The 18,485-nt window shown below is 43.2% G+C and overlaps 1 protein-coding gene across 2 annotated transcripts in view; it reads left to right on the forward strand.

The window, feature by feature from the left end:
- The first annotated feature begins 803 nt into the window (after positions 1-803).
- The window catches only part of TMEM233 (transmembrane protein 233), a 53,081-nt gene continuing 35,399 nt past the window's right edge, over positions 804-18,485 (forward strand). Inside the window, exon 1 of one of the 2 annotated variants that reach the window (XM_027566746.1) lies at positions 804-1,131. In XM_027566746.1, the coding sequence (XP_027422547.1) occupies positions 946-1,131 (186 nt within the window). In that variant the 5' untranslated portion in view covers positions 804-945. The remainder of the gene's footprint in view (positions 1,132-18,485) is intronic. The other variant, XM_027566745.1, reaches the window with a different exon arrangement.

Raw genomic sequence — 18,485 nt, forward strand, 5'->3', positions numbered from 1 at the left:
TTGGAGCCCCAGTTCTGGTCTATACCATCTTTCATGAATTGCTCAGACTGCTCATCTATCTCAGCTACCTTCACTCCAGTTACCAAAGTGGATCCCTCTCTCTCCTTTCCATCCCAGGTAACCACCTGGGTTGTCTGCACAAGTTAGATATACCTGCTTCTCTCTCCTCCAAGGTGGAAAAGTGGAGAGGAGAAGGACTCCTTGACGGCACACTTGGGAGAAAGTAGAGGGTACCGGGATAGGCCCTGCCTGGGTGGTGCCCGCTACCTGTCGACACACCCCCTCAGTGATGTTAGGTGCCCCAAACTGAGCACCTTGCTCCCTGCCCACCTGTTGGGGAAGATAAATCAGTGAGGCTCAGTGTTCAAACTCTTAGAAAAAGAATCATAGAGCAGGGAAAGCAAGTCATTAAAGTCAAGAGGAAGTAGTAAGTCTGCTACCTCCTGGGTAGGGCTGGGTGCGCAACTGGATAGAGTTGGGTCACCTCCTGTGATGCTGAATGAACTCAAATTCAACTGCTTTAAAAGAGGAGCTGGTCATCTTCAGCCTGTAGGTCAGTTAGTCTGCCATGTAAAGGGTCTTCCCTTTCCCTTCCCTGTAAGACTCTTAACCTGTAAATCTTTGTGTCTGCTTGATGGCCCCTGAGTGTGTCCTCAAGGGGTGCCTTTCCCCTGTTTCTCAGGCTGGCTGGCTCCCTCTCTCCTCCCCCGCTGCCTCCCCCACGCCCTCGCTGGCTCGCTCCCTCCCTCCGGTGCCGGAGGCTCTTGGCCCAGGTCCCTGAGCCCAGGCAGGTGCAAGTGGAAGGCGCAGAAGGGGTGAGATTACGTCTCCCGGGAGTCCCGAGCCACTGGCTTTTCAGCGACTCGTCAGGAGCCTGCGGCCAAAGCCCCAGACCGCGCCGCCGACCGTGCGCTCTTGCGCCTTCCGGCACCGCCGACCTCGCCCATGTCTCAGTACGCTCCCAGCTCGGACTTCAAGAGGGCTTTGGATAGCAGTCCCGAGGCCAACACCGACGATGACAAGACAGAGGAGGACGTGCCCAAGCCCCAAAACTACCTGTGGCTTGCCATCGTCGCGTGTTTTTGCCCCGCGTACCCTATCAACATCGTGGCTTTAGTCTTCTCCATTATGGTGAGTAAATTAGGACCCGCAGCAGCCAGGCACAGAAGACCCGAGCGGCAGGACCCCCTCGAGGGGACTCCTCACACTCTCCGCTCTTCACCGCTCCCTTCTTCACTGCCCGGGGCACTGGGGCTTTTCTGTCCTCTGCTCACCTTTCTCAGACTCTCCGCACTCTCCCTCCAACCATCAGCGCCTCATTTGTGCTCCGGTGGTGCTCAGAACCCTGACCAAGCCTCCCCCGGGGCAGCTTTCCACTTCCAGCAGTGCTGTGCATTCTCTCCAACCCAAGCAAGTTCTTCCTTGGACTTTCTGGCTTCCCTCCCGCCTCCTCCGACATTCTTGGGCGCCCATCCACTTCTTCTCAACCTTTTTTTCTGGAGCCTCAAAGCGCACCACTCTAACAGCAACAGCGCACCCCATTCTCTGAGCGCGCAGACTCAGCGCCCTCCTTGCCTCTCCCTTGCTCCGGGTCTCAAAAGGCAGCACCGTCTGTATTTTTTAGCACATAGTCTTGTCTTTGCTGCTCCTGGGGCGCCGCCTGGGCCACTCTCTGAGGGTCCCTAAGCGATTCCCAATGTCTTCTAGATCCCTGGTCCCACACTTGAGTAAGCCCTCTCTGGGACACCAGTTCCTTTGTGCTTCTGCCTCCGCCAGCTGACTCTTCTTCACTCTCTTCCGCACCTCTTGGTCCCTCTATTCCAGTGAGCTTGCTCCCTCTCCAGGCATTTCTTCCGTGCACCCTGTGCCGCTCTCTCCTCTCTCTTACTCTTTCTACCCCAGCACGTAGTCGTTCCTCTCTCACTGGCTGCACAGGACCCTACCTGCGCCTCTCTTCAGTTCAGTCGCTCAGTCGTGTCAGACTCTCTGCACCTCTCCTGCCGTCCCCCAAAGGCTCCCAGGCGCCCCTCCAGGCCCGGGAATGCACTGGGGAACTCCTGCACTCCGTGCAGCTCGTCCTTTTTGCTGGCCTCTGCGAACTCTGTGCCTCTCTGCAGTAGAAGCAGCTGGTGCTACTTCCTGAGCTCACTTGCACTACCTTCTTCAACTGCCCAGGTAGGAGCTCTGTGAGAACCCCGGTGGGCGAGGAGCTCTGGTGAGGTCCTAACCTTATTGACTGGGGCAGCTGGCCCAGGACAACCCTGCAGCGAGCTCCCTCCCCCTCCCACCCACCTCGCCAGACCCAGCTTCCCAGCCGCAGACTCTCGAAGACAGGAGAGTCCCAGTAAACTCCGTAAAGATCAAGAGCCTCTACCCGCTTCCCCCCTGCAAGTCCACCCACAGTTGCCCATGGGTGGCACTGTACTGGCTTCCTAGGTGCACACAGAGGCCTCATTTGCACTCACAGCTTGCCCTCTCATACCACATTTGTAGGCTGTCTGCACCAACATTCAAGTGTTCAGCCACTGAACTTCAGACCGCCTGAGTTCAAATCCTAGTTCCATCATGTACTAGCTGTATGATCTCCAGAAATCACTGCATCTCTCTTCACCTCTGCCTCTTTGTGAAGTTGCGATAATCATAGCCATATTTCTCAGGGTTGTTGTATTAATGAGATAAAGTGGGAACCTCTTGGAACAGGGCCCAGCATGGTGGTGCCCTTAGATCTTTACTCACATGTCACTTGCTGAGAGCTTCTCTGATCACTTTTAAAATCAACCTCCCTACCCCCACACACACACTCACAAGCTCTGTTCTCCCTTCCCTGTAATTTTTTGCTCAGAGTACTTATTTCTGTGTAATATATTATTCCATGTATTAATATGCTTATTGTCTGTGTCCCCTCATTAGAATATAAGCTCAATGAGGGCAGGGGTATTTGTTTGTTGTTTTTTTGTTGGTGTAGCTTCACCTAGAAGAAAATCTGGCTGGTGGTAGATGCCCAATAAGTATTATGAAGTGAATGAATGTATGAATGTATGAATGGTGTTAATGGGTCACAATGTCTGCTCTCCTCCTGCTACTTTATCCGTGCTGGAACCCCGGAACCACCGTATCAGTTTCCTTAGGACCAACCAGTCAGTTTCCTCTCTTCCTTCCTCTTCTGAGATATCCGGTCTGGGATGGTTTTTTGCAGCAAAGCAGAAAGGGGAGGTTGTAGCAGCCAAATTCTCTAGGCGGTAGCAGAGAATTGACTGGTATTGGTGCCCACACTCTGTCCTGGTTTATTAATGAGTCAACAGCCAATTTACTCCTTTCCGAGTGCCAAGTAGAAAAGTGCCTGCAGAGGCTCCCCCTGCCCCCCCCCCCCATCCCACATTCATCTGAGATGGGCTGGAGCTCCAGCTGGTGGTGACAGGTTGGACGCTAATGATGCCACTTGCTGTGTCCTGGGGGATAAGACTTCTATGTGCTTTGAATAGAAACCTTTTTCTGGCCCTCCTATTTCCATTCCCTTCTGCAAAACTTTTTTTCACTAGATTTACAGCAAGAGACCATCCTATTGTCAGAAAGTAGATATTGGAATCAGAAAGTTGACTGGCCAAGTTTCATACCTTTTTTTTTTGCTGAAGTATAATTGCTTTATAGTGTTATGTTTATTCTGTACAATGAAGTGGATCAGCTTTATGTATACCCTTTTAAAGTGTTGGCTTCTTCATCTAGAAAGTGGGAATATAAAAAGCATTTTAAGAGGCAGCAAAAATGTTGTAAGGATAAAAGAGAGTAAAAGTGTGTTAAGCCACCAGCGTTGCACTCGATATAGGCAATAACTGTCAGACAGATGGATAGATTTGGAGCCTGGAAACATCATATGTCATGTATGAAAACAAACAGAACGTCAAACTAACGTCAAACTAAGCTTCCTACACTCTCCAAATTGTGCTCCCTCTAAGGTACTGGAAGCATTTTCCCTTTGAAACAGTGCAGAACTCAGTTTGACAGGTTTCATAATAAAGACTCTAAAGGATAAAGAGGAAGCGGAAGGGTGCATAGGAGGAGGATGGCTGACCAACTGCCAGGTGTATGCTTTCCCTGGGGAATCTGGTGATGTTCAATCGTGGCTATTTTCAAATCTCAGTCATCTGTAATTTGTGATCAGTTGAGGCACTAAATAGTGGTGCCATTGCCCTGGAGGTGCTTGGAACTATGTGGGAAATGCCTGTATATCAGTGATTTGGGGCGCTACAGACATTTGGGGGGAAGGGCTAAGAATATTAATATCCTGCAATGCTAGAGACTGTTCTCCCAATGAAGAACTGACCCACCCCAAACATCAATAGCACTCCAGTCAAGAAACACAGGGAGATAATGCAAACTGACATAAATATTGACAAGGCTCAATATAATTCATTCCCAGAACTGTAAAAAGAGCCAGGAATCTCAAAACAATCAATATCTTTATTTATTAAATCAAGTCTGAAAAGCCTTCTGTCAAATTACAAAGTTGAAGTAGGTGCTAGGGAATCATAAAGCCTCTTTGAAAAATACACATTTGAGAAGAGTGTTCTTCAGGCTGTTGGCACCTGTGGTCTTTCCACCATCCCGGGCAGAACTAAGGGAGTCCTGGGGGTTGTGAGGAGTTCACCACTGAAGAGAATTGGTATGGCTTGTCATGTCAGAACATTGGTGGGTCAAGCATTGCCAGAGGCAGGGACATGGAAGTCTTTGCTTCCCCAAGTATTAACGTCTATTTGTTGAAGGTGCATTTAGGGACTTCCCTGGTGGTCCCCGTGGTTTCACCTTCCACTGTAGGGGGTGCAGTTTCCATCCCTGGTCAGGGAGCCTCAGAGCCAAAAAAATCAAAACATGAAACAGAAGCAGTCTTGTAGCATATTCAATAAAGACTTTAAAAGTGGTCCACATAAAAAAAAATATATATATATAAAAAAAAAAGTACACTTAAACCTATACTCAGTTTCAGGGACACATATCTCATGAACTTCCTGCAGGCTGGATCACTGCTATCCCATATTACACGTGTGGATTTGAAAATAGCACTCCTCTTCCATACAGATGGGGTACACGACTTGGGAAGTAGAGCCCGGAGTGGTTTTAAGATCTCATTCATTGTACTCCCGCCCATTCCAGGCTATCTGTTTATTCCATATGAAAGATGGAATGTGGAGACTGTCCATATGACTTTTACCCTGGAGAAAGATTGGTTGTTCATTCAACAAATATTTGTTGAGCACTGTTACTAAATGCCAGGCTCTTCCACACTTCCCTGGGCTTTCCTGGTTTCTCAGAAGGTAAAGAATCTGCCTGCAATGTAGGAGATGTGGGTTCAATCCCTGGGTCAGGAAGAGCCCCTGGAAAGGGAATGGCTACTCCAGTATTCTTAGCTAGAGAATTCCATGGACAGAGGACCCTGGCAGGCTACAGTCCATGAGGTTGCAAGGAGTTTGACACAACTGAGCAACTAACACTCCAGGCATTGGTATACTCCTTTACCTTTATTAAGTGATAAATAAGATCAGCAAGGTCTCTCCCCTCCTAGATCTGCAAGAAAAAACTTGCAAGAGTGTTGGCAAATTTCGGTTGAGATCTCCATCTATTAATATTAGTTTTGTAGCTGGAATTTGCTACCTGGCTCAAGAGACCGAAAGCAAGTCCATGCCAAGTTTCCATTTTTATGATATGATAAAGTCTTTTGCATAGGTGAGTCAATTTGGTCACTCTAAGTATGAATATATAATAGCCAATGAATTTTAATTAGGTGAATTATAAACCTTCTTTCAACAGAATTTCTTCCTCACACCCACAGAGTCTGTCCAGGTACCAAACAGTGAGGTTCAAAGCCTTTTGTGCTTTTTGCTACATCTGTAACCTCATGCAACTGTTTCAGCCTTTCTGAGGCTTGATTTCTTAATCCTGTAAAACAAGGGTTGCGAGGGTACCAAGTCAGGTACTGTTGTGGAAATTAAATAGTAAAATTTAAATGATTTTGTGGCATTACCTAAAACACAGCTAGAATTTAGTATTAAAGATGAAGTATGCATATATTTTAGGGATACAAGCCATTACCTGTTCCAGTAGCTTTTTCTGTTTTTATTGAGACTAGTGAATTTGATTAAAAAATAAAAGCAATGACAAGTAAATGTGTCACTGGAATAAATAACTGCTGTGATCTAATGGTAAACATTAATTACAGCCATTCAAGATCTCAAAAAGAAATCCGACATATACCTTTTCTTAGAAAGCTATGGGAGGATGTGCTCCCCTAATACAAGGAAGTAAATCAGGGAACATAAAGACAACAGATCAAGGAAACAGCTCCAACACACCCAAAAAAGGCAAAGAGAAATCCTCAAAACAAGGCAGCAGGTTTCATAAACCAGTAGAAGATGCAGTTGATAAGGGATGATCGATCTGAAGCCATTGTCAAAATCCATGATCTGGTCATGGGCTGACACAGTAAGGCACAGCCCTGCCCAGAACCTGACCACACCTGCTCTAGAAGACAAAGTCTGTGGTCAAAAAGAAAGTAAATATCCACAGAATGAAAGACAGACCAAACTGGATATTCTTTCTATCTAACCCAGGCTCCACCAGGGCTTGTCCGTCGAAACTGGGTTTCAACTGGATTTTCATAGGTTCAGAAGAGAGCTATTACTTGTGTGGGGTTTGGGGGTTTTGTTTGTTTGTTTTCAGTGATCAAGGCAGAGTTTGGAAATAACAGATCCTGGTTCAGGTAGCTTACCCAGGATGCTTGCCATCGCTTGTAAGTTGAAACTCTAAGTATTATAGTTCTTTGGGTCCTCAGTTGATTTCTGTCTTCTTTCTGTGGCTCTTTCTACATTATTGTCAGCTAAGAAGTAGAATATCAATATTATGGATACTTGGGACTTATTCCTTACGATTTCCTCCACTTGAAGCTCTGAAGAGTGTTAAGATGGTTTCAGATGACAATATGCACATGGCCCAGGCAACCCCTGCCTTGATGGCTACTTTCACAAGTTTCCCCAGTATGTGGCAGAGGGTGGCCACTGACATTTGGAATTTGGGAATATAGATTTTAAACTGCTATTGGGGTCCTTTCAATAGATCCTTTCAATCTAGTAAGTCCTAGATTATTAGAGGTACAAGATGTTAATCTGTGTGTTCCTAGAAAAGAAAACACATTTTGAATGTCACTTTAATTTACTGATAAAATTTTATAATGACTTTCTTATAACAAAAACAAGATTGGCCACTAATGGGTGGTTGTTAAAGCTGGGTAGATGTGTTGTATTGTTCTGTTGATTTTTAATATGCTTGAAAATTTACATAGTAAAGGTGTTTTTTGTTATTGTTAAAAAAAAAAAAGTCCCTCCTAGAGTTGTTAAACATTGCCTAGGTAACAAAACAGCAGCTGTTAAAATAGTTGGTGAAACATGCCATGGCTGAGGTGCAGTTTATCATGAATTTATAAGCAAACTGCATCTGATTTATAATGAATTTTAATGGTGACTTTGGAAGACACCTTTAAATAGTCTTCAAGAGAAGGCCAGGTAGGAGGACTCATATCCTAGAACAGTGCTTTTCAAAATTTAACCACTTGAGGTGCTTGTTAAAATGCAGGTTTCACTCCTCTTTCAAAGTTCAGCCGAAAAAACCGCCTCCTTTGTGAAGTCCTTCTTGATTACCCTCTTGCCCTCACCCTCAGCCTACAATTTGAATAGATTTCTCTCAGGGTACTTTTCCTTCTTTGCACCAGTTTGTGTCTGTGAGCCTCTTGAAGCTGCACTATTGGCCACAGCACTTAGCATAATGCTGAGCACGTGGTTAGTAAGTAACGTATGTTTGATGAATGGATGGATGGATGGATGAATGAATGAATGAATGGCCCCAGAGGCCTAAATGTGTTTCTACCTTTATCTCTGAGGATTGCCTTCCCTTCCCCTCTGTGTTCTGCATTTCTGCCAAAACTTTTTTGAAAAACATCCAGGAAAGTCAGGCTAATGCCAGGGGTTGCTGAGAAGTTAGCCACGGCTTGCTTCCCAAGGATAGTTTTCCTGGCTCGTCTGGCACCCACCAACATCCCCAGACCACAGGCCAATGGATCCACCTTTGGAAATTGGTTTCTGCTCTCAACTGATCTTCTTCCATTCAAAGCTGCTTTTCCAGAAGTATGATGCTTTCAGTGCAGGAACCTGAATACACCTGAAGTTTCCATTTTTGCAAGTTCAAGAATTAAACCAGATTTTCTAAATCCACTCTTCTCAAATAATCGGTTCTGCCCAATATTAACAAGTTTATTTTTTAAAAAGAAGTAAGGAATATGGGAGGGGTGGATTGAGAACACAAATACTAAGTTAAGCAAAAGCGTACTGTTTCCTTTCCTTGGGAGTCTCCTGAAACCTTTGACCAACCACTGTTTCTTGTGGCTCTTGGTCAGAAAAATGTAGCATGGTGCATTTACTAAGCATGTTGCTAAGCATCTTTTGATTTTAAGGCTAATATACCACAGAACACAAAAATACTGTTCTTAGTGATACATTGGTTCTCCTTTTAATGAGTTGACCCACTGTTGATAGAACAAGAATAATGTTCCCTCACTAATGTTCTTGTCTAGAGACCCACCTCTCCACCTTTTTCCCAGCAAAATTGGTTTTTTTTTTTTTCCTGATCAGATCTTGTCCTTTTATTTTTTTTTATTGAGGTATAAATAAAGTTTCAGGTATACAGCAAAAGTGATTCAGTTTTATGTTTGTGTGTATATATGTGTGTGTCTGTGTATGTATGTATATATTCTTTCTCAGACTTTTTTCCATTGTAGATTATTACAAGATGTTGAATATAGTTCCTTGTACAATATCATAGGTCTTTGTTATATATAGTTCAGTTCAGTCGCTCAGTCGTGTCTGACTCTTTACGACCGATGGACTGCAGCACACCAGGCCTCCCTATCCATCACCGCCTCCCGGAGTTTACTCAAACTCATGTCCATCAAGTCGGTGATGCCATCCAACCATCTCATCCTCTGTCATCCTCTTCTTCTCCCGCCTTCAATCTTTCCCAGCATCAGGGTCTTTTCCAGTGAGTCAGTTCTTCGCATCAAGTGGCCGAAGTATTAGAGTTGCAGCTTTAGCATCATTCCTTCCAAAGAAATCCCAGGACTGATCTCCTTCAGAATGGACTGGTTGGATCTCCTTGCAGTCCAAGGGATTCTCAAGAGTCTTCTCCAACACCACAATTCAAAAGCATCAATTCTTTGGTGCTCAGCTTTCTTTATAGTCCAACTCTCACATCCATACATGACTACTGGAGAAACCATAGCCTTGACTAGATGGACCTTTGTCGGCAAAGTAATGTCTCTGCTTTTTAATACGCTGTCCAGGTTGATCATAGCTTTTCTTCCAAGGAGCAAGCAAGTCTTTTAATTTCATGGCTGCAGTCACCATCTGCAGTGATTTTGGAGCCCAAGAAAATAAAATCTCTCACTGTTTCCATTGTTTCCCCATCTGTTTGCCATGAATTGATGGGACCAGATGCCATGATCTTAGTTTTCTGAATGTTGTGTTTTAAGCCAACTTTTTCACTCTCTTTCACTTTCATCAAGCTCTTTAGTTCTTCTTCACTTTCTGCCATAAGGATGGTGTCATCTGTGTATCTGAGGTTATTGATATTTCTCCTGGCAATCTTGATTCCAGCTTGTACTTCATCCTGCCTGGCATTTCGTGTGATGTACTCTGCATGTAAGTTAAATAAGCAGGGTGACAATATACAGCCTTGACGTACTCCTTTAGCGATTTGGAAGCAGTCTGTTGTTCCATGCCCAGTTCTAACTGTTGCTTCTTGACCTGCATACAGTTAGAATACCAGGTGGTCTGGTATTCCCATCTCTTTAAGAGTTTTGCACAGTTTTCAGTGATCCACACAGTCAAAGGCTTTGGCGTAGTCAATAAAGCAGAAATAGATGTTTTTCTGGACCTCTTGCTTTTTTGATGATCCAATGGATGTTGGCAATTTGATCTCTGGTTCCTCTGCCATTTCTAAATCCACCTTGAACATCTGGAAGTTCATGGTTCACTTACTGTTGAAGTCTGGCTTGAAGCATTACTTTGCTAGTATGTGAGATAGGTGCAATTGTGTGGTAATTTGAACATTCTTTGGCATTGCCTTTCTTTGGGATTGGAATGAAAACTGACCTTTTCTAGTCCTGTGGCCACTGCTGAGTTTTCCAAATTTGCTGGCATATTGAGTGCAGCATTTTCACATCATCTTTTAGAATTTGAAATAGCTCAACTGAAATTCTGTCACTTCCACTAGCTTTGTAGTGATGCTTCCTAAGGCTAACTTAACTTCACATTTCAGGTTATCTGGGTCATGAAGATCTTTTTTGTATAGTTCTTCTGTGTATTATATACCGTAGTGTGCATCTGTTAAACCCAGATTCCCAATTTTTGTCTTTTTCCCCTTTCGTAGCTGTAAGTAAGTTTGTTTTCTATGTCTGTGAGTTTCTTTCTATTTTGTATGTAAGTTCACTTGTATCATTTTTTAAAACTCCTACACATAAGTGATAAATGGTCTTTCTCTGACTTCACATACCTAGAGTGATCATCTCTAGGTCCATCCGTACTGCTGCAGATGGCATTATTTCATTCTTTTTTGTGGCTCAGTAATATTTTATTCCATTGTATCTATACATCTGTGTGTGTGTGTTTACATACACAACATCTTTACCCATTCATCTGTTGATGGACATATAGGTTTCTTCCATGTCTTGGCTGTTGTAAGTAGTGCTGCTATGAACATTGAGGTGCGTGTATCTTTTTGAATTAGAGTTTTCATCTTTTCCAGATATATGCCCAGGAGTGTGGTTGCTGGATCATATGGTAGTTCTATTTTTAATTTTTTAGGGAACCTCCATACTCTTCTCCATAGTGGTTGCACCAGTTTACGTTCCCACCAACAGTGTAAGAGGGTTCCCTTTTCTCCACACTCTCCAGCATTTATTATTTGTAGACCTTTTGATGATGGCTATTCTGAGTGGTATGAGATTATACCTCATTGTAGTTTTGATTTGCATTTCTACAGTAATTAGCAATGTTGAGCAACTTTTCATGTGCCTGTTGGCCATTTGTATGAAAGAAATATCTGTTTAGATGTTCTCATTTTTAAATTTTTTTATATTGTTCTCAACACATATTTGTAATGGATCTCACTAACCAGAGTTTTGCTGATGGTCTTCCTCCCTCATTATCTTTTTTCCTACATATGGAATTCAGAAACTTGACTCTCTTGTTTCTTTTGCCTTCTATTCCCCAAACTAAAGAACACCCCCTATAGTTACCTCCCTCTTCTGATAATTTCATTTGTTCTTTGTTCTAGATAATTTTGACACTGTGGTATTGCCATTATTATTCTTATTACATTTGTCCGTAAGTATTTACTTCTCAAAGCATTTTCTCATGGATACAGTTGTATTTGTTTCTCAAAATTCCAGGGAGATACACAAGAAAGCTGTTATTTCCACTTATCCATGAAGAAACAGGCTTGCAAAGGTGACCCTAGTGGACAAAAGTGAAACCTGATGGTCATCACCACCGTAAAGTTCACAGTCTGGCCTCTTGAAGCATTAAAATCAGATAGCTAGGTTTGCCCTTTGATAGGAACACAGCTTTGATGTCCTGAGAGCTTTTTCTTTGAATAGACTTGCCCCATCCATATAAGAAGCATTTGTGTAATACTCTCAATCAAGCCTGGCAGAATTTCTCTCTAGTTTTATTTTAGCGATAGGCAAAAGGACAATTATTCACTTGTCTGTGAAGATATTTATGAAGAGCAACAGCCCAGAAGCCCAAGAAGATGATAGACCATCTTGAATGGATGAATGGCGATGATGAGGACACATGCCTTATGATCTGAAAGTCTAGTCTTTGAATCCCCAGCACTACCTTTAGGCAGAAAAACTTAGACACAAGCAAAATCAAAACAAATTCCAGAGTCCTCTGAAAACACAAGCATTATTACTAAAAATGTTCACTGAATGCCCGTATCCATCCTAGAACTTGCTATCTAGGAGTCTGGGATCTAAGACAATACTGATCTATGTAAAGTGAACTGTTACACCTGGACGTTTAAGTATCTCAGATTATGTTTAGGCATTGATGTTAAGTTTGCACAGGTATGTGAGTGTGTATGTGTGTGAGAGAGAAGAGGGAGAGAGGAACAGAGAGGCAGAGAGACTGAAAGGGAGAAAACTTACTTACTTAGCATTGGCCAAATATGGACCAGGGATAAAGGGATAGTGAAGATGAGGCTGGTTTTGAAAGAGGGAATAGATGTTTTAAAGAAAAGACACATTCTAAAATTAGGATTTCAGTATCGGTGACTCAGTAGATCAAAATACTGGCATAGTCACAAATAGCAAATAAAATGTTAAATACCAGAAATAAACATAGGAAATAAGCAAGATCTATACAAATAAAGCTTCACCAAGAGATTAAAATTTAAAAAAATTAAATGGAGAGGCATAACATTATATATTAGATGTTCATCTGAGCATTAGTGATGAAATGAATTATAAAGCAAGTTAATAAACATGAATCATGGTGCCTGGCTCAGAGTAATTGCTTAATTAATATTTGTCACTGTTGCGGTTTAAATGTGAAAAATTGAAGATGGAGATAAATAGTGATTCCAACAGAGGAGTGTGACTAAGTAAATTATAATACATTCATTTAAAACATAGAATATTTTCTTAGAATCATGTTTGTGAAGAATTTTTATGATACAGGGGAATGTTGAAAGTAAAAGATGAAGGGGGGGAGACTATAAAGTAGTATACACAATAAGATGCTGTCTTTATCAATTAAAAGTGTTCACACATCTACATGTATACATATGGCTGTGTCCCTTCGCGGTTCACCTGCAACAACCACAACATTGTTTATCCCTATCCGTTCTCTGTGCTTAGTCACTCAGTTGTATCCAGCTCTTTGCGACCCCATGGACTGTAGCCTGCCAGGCCCTTCTGTCCATGGGATTCTCCAGGCAAGAATACTGGAATGGATTGCCATCTCTTCTCCAGGGGATCTTCCCAACCCAGGTCTCCCGCATTGCAGGCAGATTCTTGACCATCTTTTTTTTTTTTTTTTTAATTTTTTTAAAATTTATTTTAATTGGAAGCTAATTACTTTACAGTATTGTACTGGTTTTTGCCATACATTGACATGAATCAGCCATGGGTGTACATGTGTTCCCCATCCGGAACCCCCTCCTACCTCCCTTCCCCAGATTCTTGACCATCTTGAGCCACCAGGGAAGCCCTAATATTTGCAGGATACTTGGTAAATCTTGGTAACCTTTGGCTATTATAACTTCAGATTTTACTATAATAAGTTTTTACTCTTTTTCCAGTTTTTCTATAATAAATGTTTAGATCTTATTTCTAGTCTGAAATAAGGATTTTCCTAAAGATACTGCAAATCTTTAGCAAGAAGACGGAAGGAGTGATAGTAAATAAGTGAATTCTTTTCCACCTTGAAAGGTGGTTCTACTTCTAAATCATTTGTTCCTATAAAGCTGAAACTGTCAGCTCCATCGTACACTTAAGACAAATGTTTTTTTATTCTGATGTGTTCTAGTCTTGAGAATTTCTAAGGATAGAGAACTTAGCACAGTTCCTGCCCAAAGGAAATGATTGGAAAATATCAGCAGTTTAGTTATTTTGGTTCTGATTTTTACTGGGTTTTTACCTAAGCAAAAGCTCACCTCCACTAACATATGCCTACTTGAAAAAAAATTTTTGAGATCTAGTTGGTGTGTAATTTTGTGGAAGTTTGAAGTGTACATTACTCTGATATGATACATTTCTATATTGCAATATGATGCCATTGTACCATTAGTTAACACCTCTATAATGTCACATCATTTTCTTTTCTCATGGTGGGAATAATTAACATCTGGTCTCTTAAATCTTAGATATTTAAGAGTTTGATGTTTACACTATGATATTGTCTATAATCTCTATGCTGTGATTAGGTCCCCAGGACTTACTGGTCTACCAGTTGCAAGTTTGTACACTTAACGTCTCTCCTGTTCCCCAACTCCCAGCCCCTAGTAACCACCACTCTACCCTCTGTTTTTGTGACTTTGCCTTTTTTAGATTCCACATGTAAGAGATATCATAAAGTATTTGTCTTTCTTTGCCTGACTTATCTCACTTAGCATAATGCCCTCAAGGACCATCTGTATTGTTGCAAATGGCAGGATTTCCTTCTTTCTCGGGGCAAATAGTGTTCATTGTATGTGTTTATGTACCACATCTTTTTTATCCATTCATCAGTTGATGGTCTCTTAGGTTGCTTCTGTATCTTGGCTTTTGTGACTAAAGTGAAAGTGAAGTCACTCAGTCGTGTCTGACTCTTTGTGACCCCAAGGACTGTAGCCTACCAGGTTCCTCTGTCCATGGGATTTTCCAGGCAGTAGTACTGGAGTGGATTGCCATTTCCTTCTCCAGGGGATCTTCCTAACCCAGGGATTGAACCCAGGTCTCCCGCATTGTAGACAGACGCTTTACCGTCTGAGCCACCAGGGAAGTCCTTTGGAGAAGCTTTTGTGACTAGCGCTGCTATAAAGATGAGAGTGCAGCTGTCTCTTCAGGATCCTGTTTCCATTCCCTTTGGATATATACCCACAAGTGGAATTGTTGTATCAGGTAGTGGTTCTTTTTCCAAGTATGCTGTGCTGTGCTGTGTTGCGCTTAGTTGCTCAGTCATGTCTGACTCTGCTACCCCATGGACTGTAGCCCACCAGGCCCCACTGTCCATGGGGATTCTCCAGGCAAAAATATTGGAGTGGGTTGCCATGCCCTCCTCCAGGGGATCTTCCCAATCCAGGGGTCGAACCAGGATCTCCTGCATTGTAGGCAAATTCTTTACCAGCTGAGCTACCAGGGTGATACAGAATGTTTTAACGTTTTTATTTATTTATTTGATAAATACTTTTCTTTCTTCATTCATTTTTAGCTGTGCTGGCTTTTCACTGCTGCACGGGCTTTTCTCTAGTTGTGGCAAGCCGAGGCCACTGTCTAGTTGCAGTGTGCAGGCTTCTCATAGTGGCAGCATCCCTTGCTGTGGAGCACAGGCTCTAGGGTGCATAGGCGTCAGCGGCTGTGGCGCGCAGGTTCAGTAGCGGCAGTTTCCCGGCTCTCGAGCATAGGCTCAGTAGTTGTGGCACACAGGCTTAGTTGCGCCAAGGCATATGGGATCTTCCTGGACCAGGGGTAGAACCCATGTCTCCTGCATTAGCAGGTGGACTCTTCACCACTGAGCCACCAGGAAAGCCCTCATGTAGTAGTCCTGTTCTTAACTTTTTCAAGAACCTCCATACTGGTTTCCATAGCTAAGTCCACCTGTTTGTTCTCTTACCCATGTAGTGAGGGCACCTGGTGCTCCTGAGATGAGTCATTCATGCTTTTGAAGAACATGTGATCTGTAATATTTTTCCACACTGTCTCTTCAGTAAGGATCTATCAAGAGAAGGAAATAGCAGACACCAGAGAGGATGGCTCTGTTAGGTAGTTAGAATAGGAAACAGGAGTTCAGAATGGCAGTGGCTAAAAGACAACTGAAGGGAAAAGCCAGTGAAAATAGATCAAAGGAAGGTCCAAGGACCCGAGTGAGGACCTCAGTAGGAGCAAACAGCACTCCTGGCTAGCCCAGTTTACATAGGGCAGGCCTAGGGGGAGGGAAAAACATATAAAAAGAGGAGCCAAAGGGCCAGGGGTCTCTCTCTCTCTCCCTCGCCTGCGCACACACGCACTCTCTCTCTCCTCGTCTTTTGGGTCGGCATGTCCTCAAGCCTTGAGGATGTATTTTCCTTTTTTTCTAAATAAAACTGATCTGTCTGAGAACTATTAACATGGTCTGTCTGAGAGCTGTGACGCGCTGAGGGCTTTAACATCCATCGCTTCAAGTTTTTGTTGTGATGAGACAGAACCAAGGACATTATACTCCCCTGACAGCTCCATCCCTCAGATACCCCACAAGCCCCTAAAAATCTCTTCCACATTTGTGTTTGATTGTGGCAAAGTCTAAGATCCATTATCAATTAGAATGAAAACAGGAGGTAGGAATGTGGCAGATAGATTATCTGCATGGCCAAAAACAGAGGCAGCTTGGGCCACCAGCCTTCTCCTCTGTTTCTGGCTGTTCCTCGCCTCTGCCTCCACAGCAGGAAGCCGGATGCATGGCAGTTAGCTCTGAAGTTCAAAGAGAAAATCTGGGAGAAGATGAGGGAGTAGAGCTTCAAGTCAACACAAAGAAGCATCACTTGAGTGTGTTTGACACCCTCAGAGAAGGAGCCATAGGACCTGGGAAAATTTCAGCCACGGCTTCTCAAAGGTAGAACGCAGCAGGCAGGGATCCTCACAGTTCATTCATTCACACTTACTATGTGCCAGACACAAAGGTGACCATGTAGATACACGCTAGCTTTATACAGCTGACGTTCTGGACATCTCTAAGCTAATAGGTTCTCAGTGAACACTGTTCTTGTCCTTGAGAATTCTGAACCAGTTAGGAAATAAGACACAGAAAACAGACAAGTTGTTTGGAGCATGTCACTTCAAATCCACAGTCAAAGGGATCTACTCTGCCCCTAAATTGGACAGGTTATCCAGTCTCCATGAGAACCACAGGACAACCACAGCTGTCCCTTGCTTGTCAGATGAGGCGGTCGAGGTCTCAGCTCTCTGACAACTTAACGTATGATTCGGGGAAGACAGCCCATACCAAGTTAGCACATAAACAAAGTCATTTCAGAGTGATAGACACTGTGAAGAGAATAAACAGGGAAGGATGAGAGGAGTATTAGTGGGGGCAGGTGGTGAAGAGAATCTACTTTAGAAAAGGTGATGGGAAAAGGCTAAAAAGATGAAAACTAGCCAGCCTCATAAAGACCTGGACAGAGCCAGGAAGTGCAAAGGCCCTGGGGTGGAATAAGCTTTGTGTGTTCCAGGGACGTATGCTATGACATCTGTGTCATCCAGTTAAAATGGATTTAACTCCCCTGGGAAGGAACCCCAGAAAAGGCCACAAAATAGTAAGGTCAGGCTCTGTTAGCCAGTGGAATGTCACATGCGAGCTCTTAACAGACCATTGCTTTGCTTTGCTCTCAAGCCACCCCACTCCCAGACTTAGCATCAGTTCTTGGTTTACTCTTCCTTCAGCTCTCATTGCAAACTAGAGCAATTACTCAAAGCTAATTTTGTCCCTGAACTAAGATCTATTTTTGTCTGGATCCCAGTTTCCCTGGGCGTAAATGACCTGTGCATTTAAATGGGGCTTACATTAATGTACAATAGCCCAGGTTTCTCTGGCGTTTTATCCCTCCCTGCTAAATCAGCTCTGCAGAATTCCTGTCTGTATTTTTAGATGTTTCTCACATGTTCACACGAAAGTCGAATCTTCTGTTAACATGTGCAAGCCTGGCTTCTGCTTCCAGTGGACTCTAGGATAACTACCAGGCACCCCCATGCTGATTGTAAACCCCACCACCATCTCTTGCCAGATCCCACCAGTTTCTCTAAGCCCCGTCATCAATCCACTAGAGCCCTCAATGCACAAAAGCTCGGTCACTAGGTCGTGTTTCTTTAAAAACAATATAGTGTACAACTTGGTGGATTTTAGTGTATTCACAAGGTTATACAATCATCACCACTATTTAATTCCAATAAATTCTCACCACCCCTAAAAGAAATCCCACGCCTATTAGCAGTCACTCTCCGAACCCTTTTCCTCTCAGATCCTGGCAACCACTAATCTGTTTTCTGAGTCTATGAGTTATTGTTGGCAACAGCTAATCTATTTTCTGGGTCTGTCAGTTTCTCTTGAGAAATCTGTATGCAGGTCAGGAAGCAACAGTTACAACCGGACACAGAACAGACTGGTTCCAAATAGGGAAAGGAGTACGTCAAGGCTGTATATTGTCACCCTGCTTATTTAACTTCTATGCAGAGTACATCATGAGAAACACTGGGCTGGATGAAGCACACGCTGGAATCAAGCTTGCTGGGAGAAATATCAGTAACCTCAGATATGTAGATGACACCACCCTTATGGCAGAAAATGAAGAACTAAAGAGCTTCTTGATGAAAGTGAAAGAGGAGAGTGAAAAAGCTGGCTTAAAGCTCAACGTTGAGAAAACTAAGATCATGGCATCCGGCCCTATCACTTCATGGCAAATAGATGGGGAAGCAGTGTCAGACTTTATTTTTTGGGGCTGCAGAATCACTGCTGATGGTGACTGCAGCCATGAAATTAAAAGACAGTTACTCCTTGGAAGGAAAGTTATGACCAACCTAGACAGCATATTAAAAAGCAGAGATATTACTTTGCCAACAAAGGTTCGTCTAGTCGAGGCTATGGTTTTTCCAGTGGTCATGTATGGATGTGAGAGTTGGACTATATAGAAAGGTGAGCAATGAAGAATTGATG

This window comes from Bos indicus x Bos taurus, chromosome 17 (assembly GCF_003369695.1).
Source record: "Bos indicus x Bos taurus breed Angus x Brahman F1 hybrid chromosome 17, Bos_hybrid_MaternalHap_v2.0, whole genome shotgun sequence".
Lineage (NCBI taxonomy): Eukaryota > Metazoa > Chordata > Mammalia > Artiodactyla > Bovidae > Bos > Bos indicus x Bos taurus.